Source organism: Mauremys reevesii, unplaced genomic scaffold (genome assembly GCF_016161935.1).
Source record: "Mauremys reevesii isolate NIE-2019 unplaced genomic scaffold, ASM1616193v1 Contig82, whole genome shotgun sequence".
NCBI classification, from domain to species: Eukaryota; Metazoa; Chordata; order Testudines; family Geoemydidae; genus Mauremys; species Mauremys reevesii.
The window spans coordinates 281,410-302,173 of record NW_024100898.1 but is presented as its reverse complement, the minus strand read 5'-3'; the positions used below and the strand labels follow the sequence as shown (position 1 = coordinate 302,173).

At 64.7% G+C, this 20,764-nt stretch overlaps 1 protein-coding gene across 1 annotated transcript in view; it reads right to left on the bottom strand.

The window, feature by feature from the left end:
- The window catches only part of COL11A2 (collagen type XI alpha 2 chain), a gene marked incomplete at its 3' end in the record, with an annotated part of 40,661 nt that extends 33,075 nt beyond the window's left edge, over nucleotides 1-7,586 (bottom strand). Inside the window, 5 exon segments of the mRNA XM_039519093.1 lie at nucleotides 1,491-1,628; nucleotides 3,750-3,912; nucleotides 5,783-5,993; nucleotides 6,607-6,774; nucleotides 7,550-7,586. Coding sequence (XP_039375027.1) covers nucleotides 1,491-1,628; nucleotides 3,750-3,912; nucleotides 5,783-5,993; nucleotides 6,607-6,774; nucleotides 7,550-7,586 — 717 coding nt within the window.
- Between the last annotated feature and the right edge of the window lie 13,178 nt (nucleotides 7,587-20,764).

Here is a 20,764-nt window from a genome sequence, read left to right as displayed (position 1 = left end):
CCAGCAGGTTACAATGTGGGGGGCATGGCTTGCCCCCTACTAGTAGCCCCATTCCTTGTCCCCCCAACCTGTGCCACCCGTGCCCCTGCTCAGGGGGTGCCATGAAGCAGTGATGGATGGATGGATGGATGGATAGACGGACGACACTGCCATGAGAGGATGAGACAGACACAACAGGAGCTGGGGCAGACAGACGGACATGGGGGGGCGGAGCAGAACCTGCCCCTCCAGGTTACCTGCTCCACTTCGCCCCCCGAAAGTGTGGGGAGAGGTGAGTTCCCATCCTCTTTATTGCCGTAAGAGTGGGGGTACTCAGAGTACTCCATCTCCTCATAAAAGTACTGGGCACGGGGTGGGGGGAGGATGGTGGAAGGGGGAAAAGGAGGAGAACAAAACAATCATAACAGAAACCCACAGCAGGGGGAGGGTCAGGGGCTGGACCAGAGTGTGGGGGTCTGTCTGCTCCCCCTGCCCCAGTTCTCCCCCTCCCCCGCTCGCCCTCCCTGGGCCTGACTCAGTTCCCCCACTCAGGGCAGGGATGCAACGGGAGGGGGGCGGGGGGCAGAAGTGCCTTTAAACCTCCAGTTCTGGGGTTCACCCCCCATCCCTCCATGAGCCAGAGCAGCCTGCCCCAAGAAGGAGCAGGGCATGCTGGGAATACGGGGGCGGGTGGCCCCAAGAAGGAGCAGGGCATGCTGGGAATACGGGGGCGGGTGGCCCCGAGAAGGAGCAGGGCATGCTGGGAATACGGGGGCGGGTGGCCCCAAGAAGGAGCAGGGCCCCCTGGCCGCCCCTACGCATAGAAACCGGAGGGGAGACATGCCGCAGCTTCTGGGAGCTGTGCAGAGCCACGGCTGGCAGGGAGCCTGTCTCAGCCCCGCTGCACTGCTGACCGGACCTGTCACGGCTCAGTCGGTGGTGCTGACTGGAGTCGCCAGGGTCCCGTTTCGACCAGGCGGTTCCAATCGAATACTGGGCACCTGGCAACCCTAATACCCCCAGATCAGCCCCACGGGCCTGACCAGCCCCGTATCTCCCCCAGATCAGCCCCACGGGCCCAACCAGCCCCGTATCTCCCCCAGATCAGCCCCAGAGGCCATCCAGCCCCGTATCCCCCATGAGATCAGGCCCCCGGCCTGTCCAGCCCCATGTCCCCCCAAGATCAGCCTGCTGGGCCCATCCAGCCCCGTATCCCCCATGAGATCAGCCCCCCGGCCTGTCCAGCCCCATGTCCCCCCAAGATCAGCCTGCTGGGCCCATCCAGCCCCATATCCTCCCATGAGATCAGCCCCCCAGCCTGTCCAGCCCCATGTCCCCCGAAGATCAGCCTGCTGGGCCCAACCAGCCCCGTATCCCCCATGAGATCAGCCCCCCGGCCTGTCCAGCCCCATATCCCCCTGAGATCAGCCTGCTGGGCCCATCCAGCCCCGTATCCTCCCCGAGATCAGACCCAAAGGCCTGACCTGCTCGGTCTGCCCCCCGTCCCTCACCTCGGGCCTGGCAGGTCTCTGCTGCGCCTCCTGTGCCTGGGGCGCATGGGGCTGAGCGTGGCAGTCGGGGCTGTAGTGCTCACAGTAGTCATAGGCTGCCTGCGGGTTCAGGGCGATGAGCAGCTGCTGGATGTCACCCTGCAGAGAGAGACAGACGGGGTGATGGGGGGACGGGCACTGCTGGGCCTGGAGTCCCCACCCGCCACTAATCATAGACTCATAGACTATCAGGGTTGGAAGGGACCTGAGGAGGTATCTAGTCCAGCCCCCTGCTCAAAGCAGGACCAACCCCAACTAAATCATCCCAGCCAGGGCTTTGTCAAGCCTGACTTTAAAAGCCTCTAAGGAAGGAGATTCCACCACCTCCCTAGGTAACCCATTCCAGTGCTTCACCACCCTCCTAGTGAGATAGTGTTTCCTAATATCCAACCAAAACCTCCCCCACTGCAACTTGAGACCATTGCTCCTTGTTCTGTCATCTGCTACCACTGAGAACAGCCGAGCTCCATCCAGCTATCAAATCCCCCCCTCACTCTTCTCTTCTGCAGACTAAACAATCCCAGTTCCCTCAGCCTCTCCTCATAAGTCATGTGCTCCAGCCTCCTGATCATTTTTGTTGCCCTCCGCTGGACTCTCTCCAATTTTTCCACATCCTTCTTGTAGTGTGGGGCCCAAAACTGGACACAGTCTCCAGATGAGGCCTCAGCAACGTCCAACAGAGGGGAATGATCATGTCCCTCAATGGGGAAAGGGGCCAGAGAGGGAGGGATAGGGGCTGCAGGGAGGGGTGGGAGGGGATGGATCACGGATGGGTTGCAGGGGATAGACGGATGAGGGGCTGCAGGGAGGTCATGAAAGGATGGATCATGGATGGATTGGGGATGGATGGAGGATTGGGTGGATGGACAGGTGTGTTTGGGGATGGATGGAGGCAAGGAGGCTGGGGATGGAGGGATGGGTGGGTGGAGCGGTGTGTGTAGGGATGGATGGATGGAGGATTGGGTGGATGGACAGGTGTGTGGGGATGGAGGGAGGGAGGTGGGGATGGAGGGATGGATGGGGGTTAGATGCACGGACACGTGTGTGGGGTTGGTGGGTTGTTTGGGTGGTTGGACTGGTGTGTGGGGATGGTTGGAGGCAAGGAGGGTGGGGTGGGAGGGTTGGATGGGTGGATTGAAACGTGTGTGGGGATGGAGGGATGGATGGGTGGATGGACAGGTGTGTTGGGATGGATGGAGGCAAGGAGGGTGGGGATGGAGGGATGGATGGTGGGATGGACACGTGTGTGGGGATGGATGGGTGGAGGGAGGTGGGGATGGAGGGATGGAGGGGGGGACAGTGATGGGTGAGTGGAGGGGTGTGTGCAGAGATGGACGGATGGATGGAGGATTGGGTAGATGGACAGGTGTGTTTGGGGATGGATGGAGGCAAGGAGGGTGGGAATGGAGGGATGGACTGTGGGGAGAGAGGAATGGGTGGGTGGAGGGTGTGTAGGGATGGATGGATGGAGGATTGGGTGGAGGGCCTGGTGTGGGGGGATGGAGGGAGGGAGGTGGGGATGGAGGGATAGATGGGGGTTAGGTGCACGGACACGTGTGTGGGGACGGAGGGATGGATGGGTGGATGGACACGTGTGTGGGGATGGATGGGTGGAGGGAGGTGGGGATGGAGGGATGGATGGATGGATGGATGGACAGGTGTGTGGGGATGGATGGAGGCAAGGAGGGTGGGGATGGAGGATGGATGGGTGGATGGACACGTGTGTGGGGATGGAGGGATGGATGGGGAGATGGACAGGTGTGTGGAGAGGGATGGCGGCAAGGAGTGTGGGGATGGAGGGATGGATGGGTGGATGGACACGTGAGTGGGGATGGATGGGTGGAGGGAGGTGGGGATGGAGGGAGGGACAGTGATGGGTGAGTGGAGGGGTGTGCGCAGGGATGGATGGAGGATTGGGTAGATGGACAGGTGTGCGTGGGGATGGAGGGAGGGAGGGTGGGGATGAAGGGATGGATTGTGGATGAATTGGGGGATAGATGGAGGGGTGTGTACAGGGAGGGAGGGCGGGAAGGAGAGGAGTTACCCTGATACCATCCGGCTTCCCCATTGTGACCCCACCCAGAAATAACCCCCAATTTTCCCCCAAACCACCCCCAGGCACTTCCCCCCATTCCTCACACCCAGACAGTCTTAGGGGAGACACGGGGGTCAGGCAGGGTCCCCGTGGGCAGAGGGACACAGGATGGGCTGGGCTGGTACCTGGAAGACCTCCTCGTCGAGGATGCGGGTGCCAAAGACAGTGATGCCGCGGGTGTCGATCACCGGGCGGGGGCCCCGGGGCAGCGGCCGCGTCACCTTCTTCTTACAGTCCAGGATCAGCGTTACCGACTGCTTGCGCACGCTCAGCGCCAGCCGGTGCCACCTGGGGACACGGACATGCCGATGGGAGGGGGCAGGACACACAGACACGGGGGGGAGGCAGCGATGGAAAGGGGAGTCCTCAGGTGCTGGAGTGGAGTCGGTGTAGGGGGCAGAGGGTACCCATGTGCTGCAGTGTTGGGGGTCAGGGGGTACCCACTTGCCGTCAGCGAGGTTGATGCCCCGGAAGAGCAGGTAGCCCTCGGGGGCGGGGTGGGGTTGGAGGTCAGGGTCAGGGGTCAGGGGTACCACTTACTGTCAGCGAGGTTGATGCCCGGAAGAGCGGGTAGCCCTCGGGGCGGGGTGGGGTTGGAGGTCAGGGTCGGGGTCAGCGGGTACCCACTTGCCATCAGCGAGGTTGATGTCCCGGAAGAGCGGGTAGCCCTCGGGGCGGGGTGGGGTTAGAGGTCAGGGTCGGGGTCAGGGGTACCCACTTGCCGTCAGCGAGGTTGATGCCCGGAAGCGGGTAGCCCTCGGGCGGGTGGGGTTGGAGGTCAGGGTCGGGGTCAGCGGGTACCCACTTGCCGTCAGCGAGGTTGATGCTCCGGAAGAGCGGGTAGCCCTTGGGGGCGAGGTGGGGGGGTGGAGGTCGGGGGCGGGGGTCAGCGGGTACCCACTTGCCGTCAGCGAGGTTGATGCCCCGGAAGAGCGGGTAGCCCTCGGGGGCGAGGTGGGGGGTTGGAGGTCAGGGGTCGAGGGTCGGGGGGTACCCACTTGCCATCAGCGAGGTTGATGCCCGGAAGAGCGGGTAGCCCTCGGGGCGGGGTGGGAGTTGGAGGTCAGGGTCGGGGTCGGGGTACCCACTTGCCGTCAGCGAGGTTGATGCCCGGAAGAGCGGGTAGTCCTCGGGGCGAGGTGGGGTTGGAGGTCGGGGTCAGGGGTACCCACTTGCCGTCAGCGAGGTTGATGCCCCAGAAGAGCGGGTAGCCCTCGGGGCGGGATGGGTGTTGGAGGTCGGGGTCGGGGGTACCCACTTGCCGTCAGCGAGGTTGATGCTCGGAAGAGCGGGTAGCCCTCGGGGCAGGGTGGGGTTGGAGGTCAGGGGTCGGGGTCAGGGGTACCCACTTGCCGTCAGCGAGGTTGATGCCCCGGAAGAGCGGGTAGCCCTCGGGGGCGGTGGGGGTTGGAGGTCAGGGTCGGGGTCAGGGGTACCCACTTGCCGTCAGCGAGGTTGATGCCCGGAAGAGCGGGTAGCCCTCGGGGCGGGTGGGGGTTGGAGGTCAGGGTCGGGGTCGGGGTACCCACTTGCCGTCAGTGAGGTTGATGCCCCGGAAGAGCGGGTAGCCCTCGGGGGCGGGGGGGGGGGTTGGAGGTCAGGGGTCGGGGGTCCCCACTTGCCGTCAGCGAGGTTGATGCTCCGGAAGAGCGGGTAGCCCTCGGGGCGGGGTGGGGTTGGAGGTCAGGGTCGGGGTACCCACTTGCCGTCAGCGAGGTTGATGCCCCAGAGGAGTGGGTAGCCCTCGGGGCGGGGTGGGGTTGGAGGTCAGGGTCGGGGTCAGGGGTACCCACTTGCCGTCAGCGAGGTTGATGCCCGGAAGGCGGGTAGCCCTCGGGGCGAGGTGGGGGTTAGAGGTCAGGGTCGAGGTCGGGGTACCCACTTGCCGTCAGCGAGGTTGATGCTCCGGAAGAGCGGGTAGCCCTCGGGGCGGTGGGGTTGGAGGTCAGGGTCGAGGTCGGGGTACCCACTTGCCATCAGCGAGGTTGATGCCCTGGAAGAGCGGGTAGCCCTCGGGGGCGGGGTGGGGGGGTTGGAGGTCAGGGGTCGAGGGTCAGGGGGTACCCACTTGCCGTCAGTGAGGTTGATGCCCCGGAAGAGCGGGTAGCCCTCGGGGGCAGGGTGGGGGGTTAGAGGTCAGAGGTCAGGGGGTACCCACTTGCCGTCAGCGAGGTTGATGCCCCGGAAGAGCGGGTAGTCCTCGGGGGCGGGCCGGCCGCTCTGGTCCTGGTAGAGGAAGACGGGCGAGCGCCCCAGCTCCACGCCCAGCTGCTGGGTGCCATGCTGGTCGTACATGGAGAGCAGGAACACCTGGGTCCCGGCCTTGGCCTTCACCAGGGCCATGATGGAGAAATCCTCCGGGAACTTCCCTGGGGAGACACCGGGGCTGTGGGACCCCGCGGGGGCCGTTCGGGGGGCAGGACACTGGGGGGTGCAGGGACAGCCAAAGGGGATGTAGGAGTGTTACACTAGGGACACAGGAGGCGTGGGAATGTCCCAACGGGGATGTAGGAATGTTCCACTACGGACATGGGGTGGGGTGCAGGGCCATCCCACGCGGGGCCTGGGATTGGTCCACTAGTGACCCAGAGCGGGCGAGCTGCAGGAAGGTTCCACCAGTGGCACAGGAGGTGTGGGAACATCCCAAGGGGGTGGGGGAATGTTCCACTAGACTAGGGACGCTGGGGGTGTGGGAACATCCCAACGGGGATGTAAGAAAGTGGGGGTGGGCACACAGGAATGTTCCACTAGTGACACAGGAGGTGTGGGAACATCCCAAGGGGGTGTGGGAATGTTCCACTAGGGGCTGGGACCCCGCTGGGAGCTGGGGGTGTGGGACCAGCCACGGAGGCGGGGGGAGCCTGTGGGAACAACGCCCGTGGGCCGTGGGAAGGGCACGGCTGATGGAGGACACAGGGAGGGGGAACACGCCGCAGGACAGGGAGGGGGTGGACTATCCCATGCGGGCGCATGGCCCAGTACCGGGGAAGAGCGGCCTGGTGGGGGCGCTGATCTGCGCCTGCCGTGATATCCTGTAGGCCACGTCCGGCCCCGTCCCTGCCCGCCTGGTGGGGCAGAACCCCGTCGCCTTCCGCACGCCGGCCGGCTGGGCCTGGAACTGCAGTGCCTTCAGCACGTCCACCGGCTCTGCTGTGGGACACGGGGGGGGGAGTGTCAGAGCTCTGCAAACAGCCCCCACCTCCCCGACAGGGGCCCCTTCCCCAGCCGCACACAGCTCCCCAGTTCTGGGATCACATGAACTCACCCTGCAGCTACCAGGGTCCCCCCCTCCAGCCGTGACTCCATTCCCGCTGAGTCTCTCTATATTCAGCCTCCCCCAGCCTATGCATCCCCTCCCCATGAGAGTCCTTCTGCCCTGGGGGGTCTGGGACGCGGATGGTGGAGGAACACTCCCAGAGCGGGCAGGCCTGGCTGCATGGAAGTGGGTGTCTGGACAGCTAAGGGGGGCTGGCCGGGCGCGCGGAGAGGGGGTCCCCCTGCCCAGGTGCACTGGAGGCCGACTATCGGACTCCAGGCTGGGGGCTCAGGGCAGGGGGGCCCTGGCTGGGGAGCAGGGGGGACTAGCAGGACTGGGGAGGGGGTAGGGGTCCCCTCAGGTGCGCTGGCCAGCGCTATCCAAATTCCAATCTCCCCTCCTGGGACACTCACAGAGACGGGCCTTTTCAGGCCCAATCAACGGGGTCTTTGTTCCCAGCTGGTGGGGGAGGGGGTGTGGAGGGTCCAGGGGAAATACACACGTGGCACGCGCACACACACACACACACACTCAGAGCAAGGGGGCAGCGATTCACTCACACACCCCATCTCACAATCACCCCCTCCCAGGCACACGGCCTTTGCTACCCAAACGCAGCCCCTCTCCCCACAATCCCACCCGACTACCCATCGCACGCACAGAACGCACCCTCTGCCAGCAGCAGGCACCCAGCCTGCTTCAACATCGCACGCACGCTGTCTCGCACACACATGCACCATTTCACCACGGCCCATTCTCCATTGCACATTCCACAAGCACAGCCGCCTCATCACAAATCGCACACCACCCCGCCACACAACGGCACCCTCCCCCTGTGTCAGTCACAATCACACACCCTGCCTCACAGATGCACCCACCACGAGCTCACAATCACCAGCTGCACATAGCCCATAGCACAGGGGCTCACAGGTATCACCATTACACACACACACAGTCACACAGAGCCCATTTCACCATTGCACGCAGCTCCCAGTCTGCCCCCCCCCCCCCGCCCCCTCTCAGCTGGACCCAGTATTTCGCTCTGAACAAAAACAAGTCTGCAGAAGCCATCAGCTGCAGCCGGGCCTGGCTCATGGCCCACCCCCCTGCCCACGCCCCACGCCTCAGGCGGGGCCGACCCCTCCCAGCCAGGGGCGAGGGGTGATGGGTGGCAGCAAGGCCACCTGCATAGGGGAGCGGGGGGGGCAGAGGTGCTCAGACGATGGGGACATGGTCCGGGTGACCCTCGCTCCAGACAAGACGGGTTCATGAGGGAACAGCTGGAAAAACAGAGGCAAAGGAGCCATCACCACCCCGGGCTCTTGGAGTCAGGATCCTTTGAGGGAATTACCACCTCCGCCGCCTGCCCCGGACACTGGCCACAAGGGGGAGCCCAGGCCGGCTCGTCGGTCAAGGGTGGGCAGTGCCTGCTGGGTGGGGGCACTGCCCCCCCTAGTGCAGGGCCTGCCCTGGTTGGGGGGTGATGGAGCAGGGTTGGGGGCAGGGTGCTCAGGGGGTACTGCGCTGTGGCTGACCCCCAACACACCCCTGTCTGTTTGCGTCTCTCCACAGCTGTCCCTTGCTCCCATTTTCCCATCCAGCCCCCGTCTGGGTTTCTCATCAGCCCCACGTTTACGGCCCTGATGTGACGGCGGGAGCCCCATTCCTCCCCCGTCGTTGTTCCATTCGGAATCTGGCATCCATTAATATCCCCAGCAGGACACAGTGAGACAGACCAGAGCCCTTGGCGCAGGGCACTGCCACGGGGAAGCTCGCAGCGCTGGGAGAGCTCCAGCTTTGGGCACTGCTCCAGCGCCAGACTCCCCAGCTGGGGGCACTGTTGTGGGGAAGCTCGCAGCACCAGAGAACTGGCAGGGGAGGGGAACATTAGCCCCTGGCAGAGAGGATCGAAGCCCCCCCCCACACACACACTCAGGGCCCATCTCAGAGCCACGTCCCCACCCGGGGTCTCCCGGCCCCCCGCCGAGCTCGGCGCTGGCCCAGCCCCGGCCGGGCGCGCTGGCAGCCAGGCCGCGCCAGCCGCACAGAGACACCTTTCTTCTGGCTGCCAGGCGGGCGCGAGAAAAGCCATTAGGGCTGCATAGCACAACTCCTGGGGAGGGTGGGGCGGGAATGGGGGAGGAGCCCCAGAGCCAGGGCTGGAGCAGGGGGTCTGAGGAGGAGACACTAGAGGAAGAGGGTGGGGGTCCGGGGGTGAAGGGGATATTGGCTGTAGAAAGACGTGAGAGGAGAAGGGCCAGGAGCAGGAGGGGCAGGAGGAGAGGGCTCCGGTGTGGGGTCACAGTGTGAGGTCGGGGTCAGGGGAGGGTTGTTCAGGTGGAGGAGGAGCAGGAATGGGGGCCAGGTGGAGTGAGAGGGGCCAGAGAGGTCACAGTGGGAGGTCAGGGGAGGGGTGCAAAGAGGAGGATGTGGGGGCAGGAGGAGGGCAGAGGACCAGAAGTGGGGGCAGGGGAGGGGCAGGAGAGGGGCAGAGGGTCGGAAGTCAGGGGCAGTTGGAGAGGGGCAGAGGGCGGGAAGTGGGGGCAGGGGAGAGGGGCAGAAGGGGAAGTGGGGGCAGGGGAGAGGGGCAGAGGGGACATGGGGGCAGGGAAGTGGGGGCAGGGGAGGGGCAGAGGGTGGGAAGTGGGGGCAGGGGAGAGGGGCAGAAGGAAGTGGGGCAGGGGAGGGGCAGAGGAAAGGACATGGGGGCAAGGGAGGGGCAGAGGAAAGGAAGTGGGGGCAAGGGAGGGGCAGAGGGTGGGAAGTGGGGGCAGGGGAGAGGGGCAGAAGGGAAGTGGGGGCAGGGGAGAGGGGCAGAAGGGGGGAAGTGGGGGGCAAGGAGAGGGGCAGAGGGTGGGAAGTGGGGGGCAGGGGGAGAGGGGCAGAAGGGGGAAGGGGGGGCCGGGGGAGGGGCAGAGGAAAGGAAGTGGGGGGCAAGGGAGGGGCAGAGGTGGGAAGTGGGGGCAGGGAGAGGGGCAGAAGGGAAGTGGGGGCAAGGAGAGGGGCAGAGGGTGGGAAGTGGGGGCAGGGGAGAGGGGCAGAAGGGGAAGGGGGCAGGGGAGGGGCAGAGGAAAGGAAGTGGGGGCAAGGGGAGGGGCAGAGGGTGGGAAGTGGGGGCAGGGGAGAGGGGCAGAAGGGGAAGTGGGGGCAGGTGGAGGGGCAGAGGAAAGGAAGTGGGGGGCAAGGGGAGGGGACTGGGGCGCAGAGAATGAGCCGTTTATATGAGTCACTTCCTCTGTTTGAACCACGAGCTCCCCAGCATGGGGGGCCATGTGGGGGCTTGGGACCAGACGGGGTCACCTGATCCTGCCGGCGACCACACAACCCACAGCGCCCCACAGCTGCCCTGGCTCCCCCGGCCGTGCCCCGCCCCCATGGCCCTGCTGCAGGCTTGGCGGGGACAGGACATACTTGCAGCAAGACGCAGGGACCTGCCAGGGACCTGGGAAAGTGATTAGCTCCTCGCCCTGCACCTGCCGGGAGGTGGGGGGCAGGGTCCCTGCACAGCCCCATGGGGGGATCTCTGGGGCACGGGACCCTGAGCATCTGCTGGGGGCGTGCAGGAGGCTCTGCCCCGAACCAGCCGGAGCTGAGCGGCCTCGGTCCCCGCTCCTGAGAATCCAGCCACGGCTCATCCCACTGTCTGAGTCTGTCCATCTGTCCTGGTCCCAGGTCACCCCACGTCTGTCCTGGCCCTAGGTCACGCCGTGTCTGTCTGTCTGTCCTGTTCCCCCGGTCACGCCGTGTCTGTCCGTCTGTCCTGGTCCCAGGTCACCCCACGTCTGTTCTGGCCCTAGGTCACGCCGTGTCTGTCCATCTGTCCTGGTCCCAGGTCACCCCACGTCTGTCCTGGCCCTAGGTCACGCCGTGTCTGTCTGTCTGTCCTGTTCCCCTGGTCACGCCGTGTCTGTCCGTCTGTCCTGGTCCCAGGTCACCCCACGTCTGTTCTGGCCCTAGGTCACGCCGTGTCTGTCCATCTGTCCTGGCCCCAGGTCACCCCACGTCTGTCCTGGCCCTAGGTCACGCCGTGTCTGTCTGTCTGTCCTGATCCTCCGGTTACGCTGTGTCTGTCCTGTTCCCCCGGTCACGCCGTGTCTGTCCGTCTGTCCTGGTCCCAGGTCACCCCACGTCTGTCCTGGCCCCAGGTCACGCCGTGTCTGTCCATCTGTCCTGGTCCCAGGTCACCCCACGTCTGTCCTGGTCCCAGGTCATGCTGTGTCTGTCTGTCTGTCCTGTTCCCCCAGTCACGCCGTGTCTGTCCGTCTGTCCTGGCCCCAGGTCACGCCGTGTCTGTCCTGTTCCCCCGGTCACGCTGTGTCTGTCCGTCTGTCCTGGCCCCAGGTCACGCTAGGTCACAGCCAATCCAACCCCACCTCTACACAGATCGTGCCAGCCATCCCAGAATGCCTCGGGGCCACAATCCCACGGGGCAGCCAGTGCTCCCCTCCCACACCCCTCAACTCTCTCCCAACATACCCCTGGCACCCACCATCCATGGGGGGACCTGGCGCACCCACCCCACAGCTCCATCCCAGGGGGGACCCAGCACGCCCACCCCACAGCTCCATCCCAGGGGGGACCCAGTGCGCCCACCCCACGGCTCCATCCCTGGCAGCCCTTGGCCCCCACCATCCCAGGGGGGACCCAGCATGCCCCAGTTCCACACCAGCAGGTCACCAAAACAAGGACCCCGCAGCATCCTCTAAATTCCAGCTGACACTGGCTCTTCCCAGGCCCCAGAGAGGGTCCGGCAGAGCCCCCAGTGCCCCCCACCCCAGAGCACCCTGCTGCCAGGGCAGGGACAGAGAGACAGGCTGGTATCTGGGGCCGCTGACCCCATACAGGACACCCAGCTCCACTGCCTGCTAAGACAGACCCTCCCCAGTATCAGCTCCCCCCGTCCCCCAGCAGCCTCCATGGATAGGAGTCCCCCTCCACCCCTCCTGTATAGGATCCCAACTCTTCCCACAGAGCCCCCTCCCCGTCCTTGGCTCTCCCCCGCCGACTGCCCCAACTCTGCCCCCTTGCTCTGATCCCCATAGCCCCCACCCCCCTGCCTATAGGATCCTGTTTCTGATCCCACCCCCCACCCCTGCCCCTGACCAGAAAAGTCAGAGTTTGTGCCCTGGTGTCTGTTTCTCCCCCTCCCCGACACACCCCACTGCTAGATCTGGCTGCTGTGCCCCCCACCCCAGAGGTGGCTGCATTTCAGGAAGGCTGGGTCCCCAGAGAGCAGGCGACAGGGCTCTGGGATCCTTTTCGGGGGGGGGGATATTCCTATTGCCCAGAGCACAGAGACCCCACACAGAGGGGAGACATACCCCCCATTCGGGGGAGGGGGAGATTGGCTAGACAGGCAGGGACCTGGAGACAGAGACAAGCACTGCCACCTGGGGACAGACACTAGGACCCAGGGATGGACAGACAGCAGAGCGGGAACCTGGAGCCAGATGGACAGACAGACAGCAGGACCTGGGGGACAGGACAGACACCCACAGTGAGACCTGGGACAGACTGGGGGGACAGACAGCAGAGCAGGAACCTGGAGCCAGATGGACAGACAGACAGGTGACCCGGGGGACAGGACAGACACCCACAGTGAGACCTGGGGACAGACCGGGGGGGGACAGACACTAGGACCCAGGGATGGACAGACAGCAGAGCGGGAACCTGGAGCCAGATGGACAGACAGACAGCGGGACCCGGGGGACAGGACAGACACCCACAGTGAGACCTGGGACAGACCGGGGGGACAGACACTAGGACCCAGGGATGGACATACAGCAGAGCAGGAACCTGGAGCCAGATGGACAGACAGACAGGTGACCCGGGGGACAGGACAGACACCCACAGTGAGACCTGGGGACAGACCGGGGGGGGACAGACACTAGGACCCAGGGATGGACAGACAGGAGAGCGGGAACCTGGAGCCAGATGGACAGACAGACAGGTGACCCGGGGGACAGGACAGACACCCACAGTGAGACCTGGGGACAGACCGGGGGGGACAGACACTAGGACCCAGGGATGGACATACAGCAGAGCAGGAACCTGGAGCCAGATGGACAGACAGACAGCGGGACCCGGGGGACAGGACAGACACCCACAGTGAGACCTGGGGACAGAGGGACACGCTGGGACACTAGGCTCTGGGGTGGATGGACAGACAGACAGACAGCCACCTGGCGGGGGGCAGAGAGAAAGCCGCCCCCACCCCTTGGTGAGCGCTCCCCTCCCCCAGCTCGGTGCTGTGTGAAAGGCTCTCAGCCCTCCAGGCCGGGTGGGGCAGGGCAGGAAAGGGGGGGCTGAAGGGCCCTTTCTCTGCCGGCCACGGCCCCAGGGGTCAGGGCAGGGGCTGACAGACCACAGGAGCGCACTGCTCCCGCCACAGGCCGCTGGCTGGGCCCCCAGACATCAATGCACTGAGAGCCATTCATACTGCCCTGCCGGCCCCCGCCCCGGGGGGCATCACACCACTGGCCACCCGCTGCCGCCAGCCCCCTTGGCACCCCACACGCGACTCACCCCACCCACCAGGACTCCTGGGTTCTATTCCTGGCTCTCGGCGGGGAGTAGGGTCCAGTGGGTTATAGCAGGGGGGCTGGGAGCCAGGACTCCTGGGTGCTATTCTCTAAGGGGGAACTTCTTTCCCTTTTTTGTGCCTCAGTTTCCCTGTCTGGGATAAAGCCCCATTGCAAAGTGCTCTGAGAACCACGGATGCACCATGCCCCCCTCTGCACTATTTACCCCACTCCCACCGAAGTTCAAACCATGTACCCCTAACTCTTCCCCCACCTGATTATCCCCCAGACCCTCACCAGCAGGCTTGTGTGGAAGGGGCTGCTGCTTTCACAGTCAGATGAGGAGAAGAGGGGCAGCTCAGAGAGGGTCTCCAATCCTTGATAGGTTTCCCATCTCCTGGCTTGGCCCCCAAAGTCCAGGTGGGGCTCTCTGTGACCCAGGGGTTCGGCTGCACCGGGATAAGGGAGAGGCGACACTGGGGCTTCTACATACAGTGCAATGCAGCCAACTCTAGGCAGGAGCATGGAAAGCTGAGTATAACAGTGCAAAGTAGGTGAGGGATTTTAACCAAGGACAAAGAGGGGGGAACATGGTACCCTGGGGTTATTAATATCCCCACGGAGCTGGGTTTGGGGATCTGATAGACTCCACCCCTCAACCCCAGAGGCACAGATAGAACCCAGGTGTCCTGGGCCCCATTCCCCGCAGCCCCAATCTGTGTGGCCCTGACCTCCCGCTGCCCCTGCCCCACCCAGCTGTGGTTTCCACCCCACTTCTCTCCACCCAGCACACCCCAGCTGGGCTCCTGCAGAGGGTGCTGGGGAGACCCTGCCTGGCACTGGGGGCACCCAACCCCTACAAGACTCAGGGCAGGGTGGGGGTGGATTGTCTTAGAGAACTAAAGAAATGGGCAGAGGAGCTGCAATCCCCTGGGGCTGGGGGCTGCAAAGGACCAGATGCCTTGGGGATGGGCACAAGGATAGATAGATTTATAATTGGAGATATACCAATCTCCTAGAATTGGAAGGGACCTTGAAAGGTCATCGAGTCCAGCCCCCTGGGAGAAGGAGGCTTAGATAGGGGCTGGGGTCCTGGAGGGCAGTTAGGGGCAGGGGTCCCAGGAGGGGGTGATCAGGGGACTGGGTGCGGGGGGGGTTGGATGGGTTGGGGGTTCTGTTGGGGGCAGTCGGAGGAGTGGATGGTGGCAGGGTGGGGCTTCCTCCCCTGGAGTGTCCTGTTTTTTGAATGTTAAAATATGGTCTCCCCCTACCATGCACAGCACTCCCAGCACGCTGCCGCATGAGGTCCTCCTCCTTCCTTTCCAGTTGGTAGTGGCCAAGGGAATGCTGGGAAATGTAGTTCTTTCCCTGCTCCAGGGCTGGCTCTATAGGCAGGGAGCTAACCAAGGAACTACAGCTCCCTGTTGGTTCTCAGCTGCTATGATGGATCCCTGCCACTCCTGCAAATGGGCTGCCCCAAGCAGGTGCTTGCTTTGCTGGTGCCTAGAGCCGCCCCTGGAGGGATGGAAGCACAGCTGGGATCTGGGGATGGATGGAGGGATGGAAGCGAGGGATACATGGAGGGATGGAAGCACAGCTGGGATCTGGGGAGGGAGGGATGGAGGGATGGACGCAAGGGATACATGGAGGGATGGAAGCACAGATGGGATCTGGGGATGGAAGGAGGGAGAGATGGAAGCGAGGGATACATGGAGGGATGAAAGCACAGCTGGGATCTGGGGATGGATGGAGGGATGGACGCGAGCGATACATGGAGGGATGGAAGCACAGCTTGGATCTGGGGATGGATGGAGGGATGGACGCGAGGATACATGGAGGGATGGAAGCACAGCTGGGATCTGGGGATGGAGAGAGTGATGGACGCGAGGGATACATGGAGGGATGAAAGCACAGCTGGGATCTGGGGATGGATGGAGGGATGGACGCGAGGGATACATGGAGGGATGGAAGCACAGCTGGGATCTGGGGATGGATGGAGGGATGGACGCGAGGGATACATGCAGGGATGGAAGCACAGATGGGATCTGGGAAGGGATGGAGGGATGGATGCGAGGGGTACATGGAGGGATGGAAGCACAGATGGGATCTGGGGATGGAGGGACGGAGAGATGGAAGCGAGGGATACATGGAGGGATGGAAGCACAGCTGGGATCTGGGGATGGAGGGATGGAAGCAAGGGATACATGGAGGGATGGAAGCACAGATGGGATCTGGGGATGGCTGGAGGGAAGGGCAGGTGAAGCGATGAATGGAGGGATACTCTGGGTTCTGGAGATCGGGGGTGGATACACATCCACATCCACATCCACAGCTGCAGGTCCCTGGGTGCTCTGTGGGGTTATATAACCGGGGGGCCCACGCACGAGAAAGGATGGTCTGGAGACATGGGGAGGGCTGCAGCTGCGGGTGGGGATGGGGCAGCAGGGAGAGACATGGGGGATGATTCTGCCTCCGGGTCCAGCTCCAATCCTGTGGGACCATCCCAGCCAGACCCCCAGCACCCCCTCCCGGATCTGCCCCTGCCAGACTCCCAGCACCCCCCCGGATCTGCCCCTGCCAGACCCCAGAACCCCCCCTGGATCTGCCCCGGCCAGACCCCCAGCACCCCCTCCCGGATCTGCCCCAGCCGGACCCCACCCTGGATCTGCCCCGGCCGGGTGGGGCGCAGCAGGTCTGGAGGCCTGACTCTGCAGTGTCTATTTTGGGCTGGTCCAGGCAGCTTCCGCCCAGAAACCCAAACAGTAATTAGAGCAAGTGCGGGGTGGGGGGGCCCAAAGGAAAAGCGGGTGGGGAGGATTCAGAAAAGGAATGAACAGGAGAGGAGCAAACAGGGAATGAAAGAAGAAACAAAAGGAGGAGGAAGGGCCCAGACACTGGGGTTGGGGAGGGGAGGAAGGGCCCAGACACTGGGGGCCCGGGGAGGAGGAGGAAGGGCCCAGACACTGGGGGCCCGGGGAGGAGGAGGGCCCAGACACTGGGGGCCTGGGGGGGAGGGGAGGAAGGGCCCAGACACTGGGGGCCTGGGGGGGGAGGGGAGGAAGGGCCCAGACACTGGGGGCCTGGGGGGGGAGGGGAGGAAGGGCCCAGACACTGGGGGCCCATGGGGGAGGGGAGGGGGCCCAGACACTGGGGCCCGTGGGGAGGGGAGGGGCCCAGACACTGGGGGCCCGTGGGGGGAGGGGAGGAAGGGCCCAGACACTGGGGGCCCGTGGGGGGAGGGGAGGAAGGGCCCAGACACTGGGGGCCTGGGGGGGGGGGGAGGACGGGCCCAGACACGGGGGGCCTGGGAGGGGAGGAAGGGCCCAGACACTGGGGGCCTGGGGAGGGAGGAAGGGCCCAGACACTGGGGTCTGGGGGAGGAGGAAGGGCCCAGACACTGGGGCCCCGGGGATCTGGACTTGCTTCCTCCCTTCCCGGCTGCTGCCCCATCTCCGCACCCTGCCGGCTTTGGGTCCCCATGCTGCCCCTGGGCCCCACCCAGCCCCCGCCCTTCTCATTCCCCACCCTGCTTCCCCACCACCCCTGCTGCCATTCTCCTTCCCCCAGGATCCCCGTTGTTGGGCAGGAGAGAAGGGGGTGGGGGAACCACAGAAGGAAAAAATGTTTCAGCGAGAGGAAAGTTCAGGCCTGTGAAGGGGGTGGGGAGGGGCTTACAGCCCCCTCAACAGGGCGCGGGGTGATACCCCTCCTTACAGCCCCCATCTGCCCTCCCCAGCCATTCCCAATGCCCCTCCCAGCCAGTTACTACTCCCCGTCTGTCCCATGGGACCCCTCCCTGCCCCCCACGCCCTGCATGGGCCATCCCAGCTAAAGGGGGGACTAGCCCCTCCCTGCCCCCACACCTGCTGGGGCCATCCCAGCCAAAGGGGGACTAACCCCCTCCCTGCCCCCACGCCTGCAGGGGCCATCCCAGCTAAAGGGGGACTAGCCCCTCCCTGCCCCCACGCCCTGCAGCCATCCCAGCTAAAGGGGGACTAACCCCTCCCTGCCCCCACCCTGCAGCCATCCCAGCTAAAGGGGGGACTAACCCCCCTCCCTGCCCCCCATGCCCTGCAGGGGCCATCCCAGCTAAAGGGGGGACTAACCCCCCTCCCTGCCCCCCCACGCCCTGCAGGGGCCATCCCAGCTAAAGGGGGGACTAGCCCCCCTCCCAGCAGCCCCGTGACCTGGGCTTGGTGAAGGTGATGGGGGGAGGGAGATTAAAATGGCTCACAGCGGGTGTGTGAAGGAACACAACTACACAATGGGCACAGAGAGACACCACTACACACCCACACCAACAACCCCCCCGGGGGAGGCACAACTACACAACTATCTACACACACAACCTGGGGGGGGACACGGGGACACAACTATACACACTCACACACACAACATACACACACACACACCCCTTGTGGCAGGAAACACAAGTACCCAACTGTATGAAACACACACAGAGCTACACACCTGCGCACGCACACACCCTATGGGGAGACACAACTGTACAATCCACACACACACACACACACACACAACACAGGGCCAGAACGGGTGCGGACCAGGCACATGCAGCCCCCCACTAGCCCCAGACCAGTAAGACAGAGACCCCCCGAGTCCACCCCTCCCATCCCGGAGTCAACCCTGTGAAGGGAGTGGGGTGGGGGGGTGCAGGGGGGTGCAGGAGACAAGGAGTGAAGAACATGGGAATGGGGGAGCAGGGGGAGATTGGGGGGTGCAGGGGGCTGAGCAGAGGAGGGGGGGCACAGTGGGGCCCTGCACTCACTTCCCCAGGGTTATAAATCCCCACACACAGGGGAGGCGGCTCTGGCTCAGCGCAGGCCGGGCCGGGCAGGGGGTCGGGGGAAGCCGCAGCCCAAAGATAAATAAACCCCCCACGCCCAGCCCAGCGCACACTCCCGCCCTGTTCCCAGCACAAAGAGCCTGTGTGTGTGCAGGGCCCGGGGGGCGCAGGCCACACGGGCAATGGGGGCTCTGGGGGGCGCAGGACACGTGGGCAATGGGGGGCAATGGGGGGCACAGGACATGCGGGCAATGGGGGGCTCTGGGGGCGCAGGCCACACGGGCAATGGGGGCTCTTGGGCCACAGGCCACGTGGGCAATGGGGACTCTGGGGTACAGGCCACACGGGCAATGGGGGCAATGGGGGCACAGGCCATATGGGGAGCACAGGCCACATGGGCAATGGGGGCTCTGGGGGGCGCAGGACACGTGGGCAATGGGGGGCAATGGGGGCACAGGCCATATGAGGAGCACAGGCCATATGGGCAATGGGGGCTCTGGGGCGAGGACACACGGGCAATGGGGGCTCTGGGGGGCACAGGACCCGTGGGCAATGGGGGACAATGGGGGGCACAGGCCATATGGGGGAGCGCAGGCCACATGGGCAATGGGGGCTCTGGGGGGCGCAGGACACACGGGCAATGGGGGGCTCTGGGGGTGCAGAACATGTGGGCAATGGGGGGCTATGGGGGGCAGCACTACACAGACAATGGCGGGCCCTGGGGGCACCCACCACACAGGCAATCGGATATCTGGGGGCCGCAGACCACATGGGCATTGGGGGGCTCTGGGGGTGCAGAACATGTGGGCAATGGGGGCTCTGGGGTGCAGGACACAGGCAATGGGGGCCCTGGGGCACAGACCACACAGGCAATGGGGGCTCTGGGGGCCGCAGGCCACATGGGCATTGGGGGGCTCTGGGGGTGCAGAACATGTGGGCAATGGGGGGCTCTGGGGTACAGGCCACACGGGCAATGGGGGCACAGGCAATATGGGGAGCACAGGCCACATGGGCAATGGGGGCTCTGGGGTGCAGGACACATGGGCAATGGGGGTCCTGGGGCACAGGCCACACAGGCAATGGGGGCCCTGGGGGCATAGGACACACGGGCAATGGGGGCTCTAGGGGTGCAGGACACACGGGCAATGGGGCTCTGGGGGCACAGGACATGCGGGCAATGGGGGGCTCTGGGGGCGCAGGCCACACGGGCAATGGGGGCTCTTGGGCCACAGGACACATGGGCAATGGGGGGCCCTGGGGGCACAGGCCACACGGGCAATGGGGGGCTCTGGGGGTGCAGGACACATGGGCAATGGGGGGCTCTGGGGGTACAGGCCACACGGGCAATGGGGGCTTTTGGGGCGCAGGACACGTGGGCAATGGGGGGGCTCTGGGGTACAGGCCACACGGGCAATGGGGGCTCTTGGGCCACAGGACACGTGGGCAATGAAGCAAACCCGGACAGGTCGAGGGGGCGGATCCCCCATTTTCAGTCCAAGCCAGTCCGGGTGGGGGGAGGCTGGATAAACAGGGTTGGATCCATCGCACCAGAGAACCCCCTGTGCCCCCATGCCAGCAATTCCCCCTCCCAGAGCTCCCCAATATCGGAGACATCCCCACTCTGCCTCTGGTGCCAGAGAAACCCCAACAGCCCCCTGCTGCCCAAGATCCACCCCCAAGCCTGGGGGAGACTCCCCCATAACAGGCTGGGGGGGCTAAAGTTGGGGTGGAATAAAAAGGAAGGATTGTACCCCCCAAATTCCTGACCTCTCCCTGCCCCCCACTCCATGACGCCTTCATCCAGTTCTCATTGCCCTAAAATCCAGGCTGTCCCTAAACCCCCAAATTCAGGCCCCTGTTTTCAGATCCCCTGAATTTCTGACCCTCCTGCACCCTTAACCCCTTAACCCCTATCCCCTTGTCCCCAGTACCTGTCCCCTTGTTCCCCAGTACCCCAGTGCTGTCCCCTTGTCCCCACGCCCCAGTGCCTGTCCCCTTGTCCCCATGCCCCAGTGCCTGTCCCCCTGTCCCCGCACACCCCAGTGCCTGTCCCTAGGATCTGCCCGTCATGCCCAGGGGAGGAGGTGCTGTCTCTGCCACATCACCCCAGCTGGTGCCCCCAGCCGTCCCTGGCCACCTGCTGGCGGCTCCGCAAAGCACAATGGGGGGGGGCTGGGTGACAGGGAGGGACACCCCCTCCCTGGGGCTCAGCTGTCACAGCTGGGACCTGCCTTCCCCAGTCCCCCACCCATCCCCCCTCCGGACACCGGGCACCCACCCACCCCCGGCCTGCCCCGAGTCTCCACTCACACACCCAGACCCCACACCCGGCGCCCGCCTGCCCCCCAACCTGCGCCCGGGCTCCAGGGGACCATGCCAGAGCCACAGCGCCTCTGCCCCCTCCTTGTCCCCCGGCACTGACACCCCCTATGCCAGCCCTGGACTGGGCACTGACCTCCTTCCGCAGCCCCTGATCCCTCATCCAGGGCACGGACACCCCCTGAAACTGCGTCCCAGAGACAGGCAGACACACACACACCCCCGGCACAGAGCAGGACA